This window comes from Tenrec ecaudatus, chromosome 11, assembly GCF_050624435.1.
Source record: "Tenrec ecaudatus isolate mTenEca1 chromosome 11, mTenEca1.hap1, whole genome shotgun sequence".
NCBI classification, from domain to species: domain Eukaryota; kingdom Metazoa; phylum Chordata; class Mammalia; order Afrosoricida; family Tenrecidae; genus Tenrec; species Tenrec ecaudatus.
Genome location: NC_134540.1, coordinates 67,200,295 through 67,211,499, shown reverse-complemented (window position 1 = coordinate 67,211,499; position 11,205 = coordinate 67,200,295). Strand labels below are relative to the sequence as shown.

Below are 11,205 nucleotides of genomic sequence, written 5' to 3'. Positions count from 1 at the left end.
CAGCAGGAAGGGACAGCTGGACTTGTAAGATACTCCCTGGGATGTATAGGGACTGGAGGAATTGACCCTGGGGCAGACATGCACAGGAGTGGCTCTGTCTGTGTCTGGGACATAATGTGTAAGGCAACAGCAAGTTACCACGTAGCCAAGTGGGGATCAGATACAAGAGAAAAGACCCGAATGAGGAGCAGGGTGACCCAATATGTGGAAGCAGTAAGGAGACCAGGAATATGGGTCAGGGGATAGCCAGGAGACCAGAAGAACATCCGGGATGAACATCCGGGAGTCCTGTTGCCCAGGGATGGGTGAGTTCCGGTTGTGGGGTAATAGACAGATTGGCAGAACAAAAACTCAGGCTATGGGAACAGAGTCAGACGGTAGGAGGGTTGGTCAGTCTTGGTAGTTTGTTGTCTATTACACTCTTCAGTGATAAGCAGCAATAGTTGACTCTGGTTTACTTAGTCAAAATATATACCAAACAGAAAAGGAGTATGCTGGAGGAATACTGGGCGTATTCGTTTCCTCATGCTCCAGCCACCACTTGCCTGTCAGTGTGTTGTACTGTGGTGGCTTGTGTGTTGCTGTGATGCTGGAAGCTGTATCACCAGTATGTCGAATACCAGCAGGGTCACCCACAATGAACAGGCTGCCGTCTGCACTCCACTCCTGCACTTTCACACACATTCACATGGACATAAAATCCAACAACCACAGACCACCATGTGCCAACTCGACAGCTTCACACAACTCTGTAACCACACAGAGTCACCCAACAAAGACAATAACAAAATAATACTTGCACTAAACATCTTACAGCAAACATGGGTACAGGTGAAAATGCACCACCTCTTTTTAAACCTTATATTCCATAAGCGAACAAACAAAAATATTCTATGCCTCGCCGTTCCAGCTAATCCTATGATCCCACCAACACCACCCCCCTCCTAAGCTGCAACCCGGCTGACTGGATTACCAGGCTGCCCTCTCCCCTGCACTTGCGTACAAAGTCAAGTGGACATAAAGTCTCACTACCGGAGTGATAGAAATGAAGCTAGAGATGGCAGGACATAATTTTGCAGGACCAAAGATGTTTTCATCACCAGTACCCTTTTCCAACAACAAAACCGATGACGACACAGGGGACTTCTTCAGCTGGAATCTCAGAAATCACGTGGACCCATCTGTGGGAAGACACTGAGCAAGCTGAGCTGTAGCACGCATTCTTGAGCTGCAGGGTGCTCAGAATAACGTACTCACACACAGACGTGGGAGCCACAGTCATTCCGAACTCTTGACCCTAGGTCAATGTGTTAGACAGGGCTCTCTAGAGCAACAAAACTAGAATGCTAATAATTATATATTTATACAGATAGATAGATATATAACATAAGAAATAAACAGTTAAATTATAAAGCATTACAAATGGCTCAGTGCAACTCACTCCCATGAGACAGTTGTGAGACACTGGTAGTTCCTCAAGTCTTGAGGGACGCCGGGTAGTCCTCTGTAGAGCAACTCAGGCTATCCGGGCACAGGCAGCAAGGCAGGTCACCAATAGTCATCCAGGTGACAGGGTCCGACAGTCCCCATCTCAAGAGATGTATATTCCAGTAGCGTGGTGAAACAGATCTTGAAGGAACCTCAAATTACAGCGACACAGTCCATGGGTTAGGTGTCCCACAGGTAGTGTAGCTTGCAAATTGAGGCACAGAACAAGCAAGGCAGCCGCACTCTGGTCCGATGATCAAAGAGCAAGAGACAAGAAAGGTGTGATTCACCGAGCCATTTATCTCTCTGCCCTTCAATTAATCCCACATGTGTTTATCGGCCAGGGTGGCACAATAAACTAGCTGCCTCAGTCCTTTTTGATTGTGCCCAATGAGTGGTCCGGGACCCCAGAGGCATGAGGACAGAGGTGGCACTGGGCCTCGGACATAGGACCCAGAAAGTCTCTGCTGAGTTCTTAAGACAATGCATTCACAGCCCCCCACTCTTTTCATTTCTTCAATTCTTGAGACTTTTATAATAATGATAGAGATTGAAAGGGCAGGGCTGTGCCTCAATGGAGCCCCGGAGACACACGTAAGGGACATCTTCTCTCTGTAGGGCCCTAGAGGATGGGCAGGGCTCTGTGTTCTCGAGTAAACTGGCCCTTGCCTCTGTTGTCTAAGACAGGGCTCTAGCAGCTGTGGGGTGAGACTCGAAATAAAAGAAAGCATAACAAGGCACTGGAAAGCAAAACAAAACAAAAACTGAATTTCCAAGGAAGTATCAGAGCTCAAGAAACAGATTCGCATGAAATCTCAATTCCGCTTTCAGTTCCCAAGCTCCGTGTGCAACTCCTCCTTTCACCGCTGGGTGGGGCTTTTCTGCTCGTGCCTCCTGACAAGAGCTGAGAGCAGCTTGGGCAGAGCAAGTGGGTTTTGTAAGACTCGCCGATGTGCCAGCATCATTCGGAGTGAAATCCAGTGGCTTGGGGAAAACTGTACACCAGAATCTTCGATGGGCATCCCCACATCACCCGCGGTCCCCAGGTCTCGGTGTTTTCAGAAAGACTTTGATGTAAAGGGGGCCACACGTGTCTTTCTGTTCCCACAGCCCCCATGCCTGCGACACCGCTGCTGCGGGGCTGCAAGAACGCCGTATTTGTCTTAAGGCATTTAAAAAACTTACTGACGGTTTTGTCTCCAGTACTTCTTATCGCTTATTTCTCTTTGGGGTTTCCAGCTATTGTTATGAACTGTCCGCAGTTATTTACATATTTTAACTCCTTTTCGAGGAAAACATTCAGTTAATAATCTAGGAGTAGCATCACTTGACACGAGAACCTTTTCTTCTTGCTCTATCGATCTCAAAACAGTAATCACAGGCAGGTAAAGTGAGTTATTCTGTCACTGGGCGGTGTCTTTGCCTTTAGCAGTCAATTGTGACATTTTTTGGTGAGCAAGACTATTTAAGCAATGAATTTTCTGAAGATACACAGGTCTACTTCGGTTAATTAGTTAAACTTTAATTTTATTCAGTCATTATTTCATTTTGGAAAAAATCACTATCAACCATCAGACTTGGCAGCTTGTCAATGTTGAAAGTCACTGATAAATAGGTGACTGTGAATTGGGCTGCAGAGTGACATCATTTCACACAGCACGTCGTAGGGAAACAAAGTTTGAAAATCCCAGTTCTGTGGTGGCACAGTGGTTAAGTGGTCTTCTTCAGTAAAGACCGTCGCTGTTCGGAGCCATGGCATTGGTTCCAACCCTTCCAGACCCTATGCACAGCAGAGCGAAACGCTGCCCGGCCCGGGGCTCCCTCACAATCGTTCTTATGCCTGAGCCCATTGATGCAGCCCCTGTGTCAGTCCATCTAGTAACAGGCCTTCTACTGCCCCTTTACTTTGTCAAGCACGGTATTCTCCTGGGACTGGTCTCTCCCGACAATAGGTCCCAAGGATGTACCACTAAGTTTTGCAACACGGGAAGCTTGGAGACTGCCACGACTGGCCTCTTGATGCAAAGAGCCAAAGCCACAAGACAGTGACGGGAATATTGGAGTTGCCGGAGGGCCTTCCAGCAGGAGCTGCAGTCTGCGGCAGAGGACGGCAGCCACTGCTCACTTAAGGAGTTACAGCTAACTTATAGTAAGGCGACTATAACCAAACTCTCCTCACTTCCTCTGCGCTTTCTTCACATGGGTCCATTCAAAGAACACAGAGAGACCAGGCCACCGAAACAGCCCATGGCATTTTATGAGAGTCTGTTTCTTGAGCGCTGGTATTTTCTTGTAAATTCACTTCCCGCCCCCCGCCCCTGTTTTCCCGTTGCTTGTAAGACAGCCCACGAGGTCAGTCTTAACAGGTCCTGAGCAGGTGGAGACACATGCGAGTGGACTTGAAGGAGCAAGTGGATAAAGGCTAGCACGGCCTGCAAGGCAACCCAACCTGTCTGGCCTGCCCACTTGAACTTCAAGGTCATCAGTTATCGCCTGAATTCCTGGCCCACCCTGGACCTTCATGCCCACCATAGGCCAATCCCTGAGCCACACTTCCTACATCACTCTGGCTCAGAAATCCTCCTCAAATACAGACTGAATCACACCACCCCCCTGAGTAAATCCTTCCATGGCTCAGCACCACTTCCAGATGAGGTCCACCTTCCGGAAGACCCGGTCACCCTTTTTGAGCCAACCCTGCTCAGCTTCTTCACTCACTATGGATCCTATTCTTAAAATGTTTAGTTCATCACCAATTCAGGTTTCTGCTACGGAGACGGGTTGGCCACCTGGAAATCCAGACACCACCTTGTGACCACAGGACGAGCACCTTACTGACTTGTGTTCTCTCCTGACAGCCACTGTCAGGCTGACCTTGCCCACAGCCAGCAGAGGGCGCTGTGATGCCAGATGGCTGCCCATGAGCGAGGGCTACACCCTGGACATGCACAGGGAAGAATGGCAGCTGAGGCTTCAACTTCAATTGGTGCCTGAAGGCAGGACGGTGTAATGTGGCATCATGTTTTTGTGTGCCCTTGAGTCAGTCACAACTCATAACGACCTTCCATGTCAGAGGAGAATTGCCCATAGGTGTGTGTGTGTGTGTGTGTGTGTGTGTGTGTGTGTGTGTGTGTACTGTAATCATGCAGGAATCATCAGGAGAAGAAAAATCGAATACTCAGCATCACTGTACCAAAAAGAACTGGTTGACAGTCCACCACGTCAGGAGGTAGCACATGAGCAAGAACTGACGGTGCTGAAGGAAGACGTTCTAGCTGCACTAGATGCCTTGGCCAAAAATAAGGCTCCAGGAAATGATGGCAGAGCCATTAAAATGTCTCAACAAGCTGATGAAACACTGGGAGCACTCACTCATTGCTGCCAGGAAATGTGTAAGTTAACTACTTGGTCAATTGACTGGAAGAGATCCATATTTGTGTCCATTCCAAGGAAAAGTGACCCAGCAGAATGCTCAAACTATAGAATAATGATATCATTGACATGGGCAAATAGCTCCATCATTGTATTCTCTCTGAGCTTTTATACTCTGTCTCCTGCCAGGACCTGACTCCCACCAAAGGGTTTTTACTTTATTCTCATGTAACAGGAAGCCATTAAGTTTCATGAAGATTTTAGACAGGGCAGCATTGAGAGCTGCAGTGTGTTCTGGAAAGATCTGTGTGATGGCAGTAAGCAGGACATGTTCAAATCATGGGAGTCTGAGTCAAGCAGACCATTAGCAGACAGCAACAGGGATCCTGATGACAAGTCACTGTCCCAAGCCTCTCAGGGTGAGTTAGGCAGGCGTCCTCAAACTATGGCTCGCGGGCCACATGCGGCCCGCCGAGGACATTTATCCAGCCTACCCGGTATTTTTGCCACCTTTGTTTTTTACTTCAAAATAAGATATGTGCATGTGCATAGGAATTTGCTCATAGGTTTTTTTTTAAAACTATAGTCCGACCCTCCAACGGGTCTGAGGGACAGTGAACTGGCCCCCTGTTTAAAAAGTTTGAGGAGCCCTGAGTTAGAGGATAGGAGAAGGAAGCCAAACAACTGGACCAGTACATCAGTTGCTTGCTTTACTTATTAACAAATTAAAAATAGTGAAAAATTATAATGTCTTCAGATTTGAGACCACAAAATGCATGTACATTAAGTGCTAACAGCATCAAAACGTTTGCCTTCACTTTTCCTCACATTCATGGACACTTTCCATATTAGCACTTGACTCCATTGCTGTTGTCCCTGGGCCTTCAGTCACCCCCACTGGATCTTTTAGAATAGCGTCCAAGTGAAATGCAATACGAACCAGATACCAAAAACTCAAGCCAAGCCTAGTCTAGTTGATTGTGAATCACATCAACCCCAGAGGACAGAGTATAACTGCTCCTGAGGGTTTCGAGGCTGTAAATCTTTTTGGAAGCAGGGTGACTCAGTTTTCAGGATTGGAGGAAGACTGACTAACAACGTGCTACATGCAGATGACACAACCTTGCGTGCTAAAAGGCAAGAGGACTTGAAACACTCACCAATGATGATACACATTACAGGTATCACAATGGACTGTATCAAGAACACACACACACACACACACACACAATCTCACAATGTCACCATAAGCAAAGGGACTATTTCAGTCACTAAGGATTTCATTTTCTTTGTCTCCACAATCACTGCCCATTTAAGCAGCAGTCAAGAAAGCAAAGGACTCATGGCATTGGCAATTGTGCTGCCAAAAATCTTCTTAAAGCTTAAAAAGCAAAGAAGCCATTTTGAGAGCTAAGATGAATCTGAAACCAGCATGGTATTTTCAGTTGCACGGTCAGCATGCAACAGCAAGACAATCAATCGGAAGCCAGAAGACTCAATGCCTTTGAATTATGCATTGGTAGAGAATATTAAATATACTTTGGACTGCCAGAAGAATGAACACATTTGGAAGATTTATAGCCAGAATGCTCCTTACAAGTGAGGAGAGCAAGACTCTAGTTCACATATTTTGTACATTTGATCAGGACATTATTAGGAAGGATGAGTCTCTGGAGAAGGACGCCATGTTTGGTGAAGTAGAAGGTCAACGAGGGCACAGCATAGCACCAAGGAAACACACAATATTCCACTGGTTCCTGGAGGCTTCCTCACCCCCCACTATCATGACCCCAGTCCTGCCTTTCACTCCGGGCTAGACTGGAGCATGTGCACGGTATAGATAGAGATAAGAGCTTACCCGTATTGTATGGTAGTCTCATCAGGTGCATCCCAGAGGGTGTAGAGGGAAGGGTACAATCATCTTTTCTCAGTAGACCCCTTTGGATTCCATTCACTTGGCTAATGTGGGGAGCAAGAAGGTGACCCACCTATCGTATGGTCAGGTGCTCTGGGGATGCTCCTGCACGATGGGTTGTCAGGCTTTTGGCTAGCCAACTGAGAATTTGCGGCTCCTAGCAGTCTCTCTGTGATGACTCCGCCCTTAAATTTTTCTCTGTCATTTGGCTCACTTATTTTCCCTTTGCTCTGTCCCAGAATATCTGTGCCACAGTCGTTGGTGCTTTTGGTTCCACCCTCCACTGTGTCATGTCAGACAGAGGTCTGAAATGTGCTTTTCATTTGATAGGCCTGTGCTTTCTCTGTGTCCCAATGGCTCTACACACAGAGGAAAGGCTTTGGTGGAGGTTGTTCTTTTGTCTCTTAGCAGATCACATCCCCCAGGAAACAAAGGGCATGACTTAGTTCATATTCTCTACTAAGGGCAGGACTTAATTAGAACTCACTTTTGTCCATTGGTATAGCAGATAACTCCCTCCAAAATGGTATTGTCGCCCCAGGCAGAGAGTCTAGAATTAAAACACCTCAGGTAAGTCAGTATGGGTGGAAGAGCCATATTAACTGACTACATCTCAAGGAGGCCAGGAAAACATTATTGGCTCCAATTTTAGGAGAAGAAACAAAGTGTTGAATGACCATTGAGGTGTAAAATGACTATCGAGTAGGGGAATCTGATGTTAAATTCTCCAACAAACATGGATGTGGTTGATTCCTATAAGTCTACTGACTATCTCCAGGATCTAAGTTAGGACAGTGGCTCTACATTAGGCTGAATTTTTCAGAGAAACAAGACCAGGTATACCCACATATATAAAAGAAATAAATTTATATCAAAGCAGTCCCGTCCAAGTGAAGTCTGAATCAGATGTGAGCTCAAGTCACATCCAGACCCATGTAGCTGCTGGTGACTGAAGCAGGAAAGCTATGTGGGAATCCAGGTTGATGGGTATAGAACTGCATGGGCCCCAGGTTGGCAGGAACATGATGGGACATCACAGCTCTCAGGACAGCAGTTCACTTGGGCGGCCACAGAACCAGACATAGAACCCAAGAAAGCAGGAAGGCAAAGAGGGACGAGACAGAAGTCCTTCCACAGTTTCTTATGAAAAATCCACACTCTCATCAGTCTAGATTGGAAAACATTCATAAAGGTCAACAAACAGACCTGGAATTATTCATATGTTTTTTTGTTTTGTTTTTTGTGCTTATTATTAGTTTTGCACATCTATCTAGATAAGATAGGTGGGCTAAACAGTCCAGAGGAGAAGACAATGGGACTGGCAGTTCTTGGGGGACACAAGAGAGGGAAAGGTGGGAGAAAGGAAAGGGGTGTTAATAAACCTAGGGACAAGGGAATAACAGGTGATCTAAAATCAACGGCAAGGAGGGCGTAGGACACCTGGTGGAGCTAGATCAAAGGCAACGTAGCCAAGAGGAATTACTAAACCCAAATGAAGGCTGAACATGATAGTGGGACAAGAAGAAAGTAAAAGAATATAGAGAAAGAACTAGGAGGCAAAGGACATTTATAGAGGACTAAATACAGGCACATACATATGTAAATATATTTATATATGATGATGGAGAAATAGATCTATGTATATATATTTATATGCTAAGAATTAAGGTATCAGATGGACATTGAGCCTCTGTTCAAGTACTCCCTCAGTGTAAGAACACTTCGTTCTCATAATCCAGAATTTCCTGAAGCTCACCTTCCCGACACAATCACTGAAGACAAAGTGGGTGTATAAGCAAATGTGGTGAAGAAAACTGATGGTGCCTGGTTATCAAAATATATGGCATCTGGGGTCTTAAAGGTTTGAAAATAAACAAGGGGCCATCTAGTTGAGAAGCAACAAAGCCCACATGGAAGAAGCACACCAGCCTGTGTGATCATGAGGTATTGATGGGATCTGGCATCAGGCATCAAAGACCCAGAGCAAAAAATCATACGAATGTGAATGAGGGGAGGGCAGAATGGAGACCCAAATCCCATCCCAGGGGGATGAACAACAGAAAAGTGGGCGAAGGGAGACAGCAGTCAGTGTAAGACCTGAAAAAATAATAATGTATAAATTATCAAGTGTTCCTGTGGGAGAAAGTGTGGACGAGGGAGGATAAAAAATGAGGAGCTGATACCAAAGTCTCAAGTAGAAAGAATATGCTTTGAAAACGATGATGGCAACATATGTACAAATGTGCTTGACCCAAAGGATGGATGGGTGGATTGTGATAAGAGCTGTATGAGCTCCCAATAAAATGATTTTTTTTAAAGCCACACGCACAAGGAGACATGACTAGGCTAGGCTGTGTCCTCATTGAGAGACTGGACTCCACTCATACCTTCACACACCTGTTACCAAATTGCAATAAGATCTAGCCATCACTTTGCACTCCTTGTCAAGTTGGAAGTTGAGCACAGATATTTAACCATACATAATCTCCAAAGACAATACTAAAATCACACTTGGATCTAACGTAATGCAACTAGTGCATTCACAAATGAAAACACCATTTACATCTTGTATTTTACAAGTGAACAAAACAAAATATTTAATGCGTAACAACTGCAGTTCTGTTAACCATCACTGCACCTGAATCCTATAAGCCTATCACTCCCCCCCGCCCCACCCCTTCCCTAGACTCATTAGGAAAACTGTTCAGCGAAGATCCTCCCCTGTGCTACTTATTTTGGGCTAAAGACATTCATGAAAGCTTGTAAATCAGCCACTTCATGCCTTTATCATCTCCCGTATTGAATATCCAATTTCTAACCTGCCCATGCCTATCAACCCAGTGCTCTGAGGAGAGAAGCATATTCTTTGATGAGAGAATCTTCTTTCTAGTTGGGATTGTTTGTGTCTGTATCCATAAGCAAAGCCAAGGCTAGACTAAGCTATCCGTCAAGACTGCAACAATGTACACTAGTTCACAAGAGCTCTTTAGTCCTAACCATTCCAAACTCGGTGAAGGATTTCACACACGCCTCCCTCCATTCCAGACTATCTGCCCCCTTTACATAATTAATCAATCCTAACCCTCTTGGGCTCAGTCATGCCACAGACTCATACAACTGTCTGAACTTCAGGCCAGGGAGCCTTTCCTTGTCTCTCCTCTCTAGTCCCTGTGCACCAGGTCCATCCGTGTCACTGGTCAGATTGAACTTTGCTCTTCGTTGCTGCATTCCCCTACTTCCACTCCTTCCAGTTTTGCCAAGAAATTTTGAAGTAAAATCAGTTACTCTGGGCCAGTGAGTGACCTCTTCTTCTCTTGTGCTTTGACTAGTGATGTTCTAGACTCATCTTCTTGTCTGATATCCTCATTGAACTGACAAAGCCTACGGCATCTGTAATGATTTCTACACTGTTTCCCCTCATCTCTGGGATGTCAATTAAACACCCTTGGGTAAAGGCAGGGTAGAGCCCGGTCTTTCAATCAGGTTGCAGCCTGACACATCCTTGGGGTTGTCATCTTTTGTACGAGAGAGATATCCTAAGCAGAGCTGAATTCTTTTTTGCCCCGTCGCCTTCTACTAGACCTGGATCCTGCATTTAGTTCATCGGTCTCCTCTTGTGTTTGCCTGCCGATCCCAGGAAGCCATCAGCATACTACCCACCTTGGACTCATTCTGCCAACCTCAGATTCATTTACCTCTGCCTCTGCTAGCCTTTGGCCCTCGTGCTTTCTCATCTTGCTTCCTGTTCCTTTGTCCTGTTGTCTGGTTAATTTCCTGCATGGTATGCCCAGGGTGATTCTGATACTGCCTGACTTTTGTTCCTGGGCCTTGCAGACATTTAGTATCGAACATAGAGGTTAAAGGGTATGCTATAAATATTCCTTATTTCCCAAACTACCCAGAGACACTAGGGAAATCAACACCCTGAGAAAACAAATATGAATCACTCACCTCCCCTCATCGACTCCACCTCCTGTATCTTGGCAAACATTTGAAAGTGATCTTTGAGTGCAAGAGTGAATTCACACCCTTTATTTCTTGACCAGTCTTCTTTTTTAAAAGAATCATTTTATTGGGGACTCATACAGCTTTGATTACAACCAATCCACCCATCCACTGTGTCAAGCACATTTGAACAGATGTTGCCATCATCATTTTCAAGACATTTTCTTTCTACTTGAGCCCTTGGCATCAGCTCCTCATTTCCTCCCCACCCCCCATGGCCCCTTCATAATTTATAAAATTATTTTTATTTTCATGTCTTACCCTGACCGTTGTCTCCTTTCACCCACTTTTCTATTGATTGACCATTCTTTTAAGGACTCCAGAGTGCCAGGGTCTACCTGACTAATCATAGTCCATGAGGGGGTCTCAAGTCAAACTCTATATCTGCTTCCCCCATCTAGTCCCAGTGCCACTGCCCTGGTATC

At 45.6% G+C, this 11,205-nt stretch overlaps 1 protein-coding gene across 1 annotated transcript in view; it reads left to right on the top strand.

The window, feature by feature from the left end:
- Nucleotides 1-7,298: 7,298 nt before the first annotated feature.
- LOC142460958 (interleukin-36 gamma-like) overlaps nucleotides 7,299-11,205 on the top strand; it is a 38,163-nt gene continuing 34,256 nt past the window's right edge. The window contains exon 1 of the mRNA XM_075562663.1: nucleotides 7,299-7,345. Within this exon, the coding sequence (XP_075418778.1) occupies nucleotides 7,299-7,345 (47 nt within the window). The remainder of the gene's footprint in view (nucleotides 7,346-11,205) is intronic.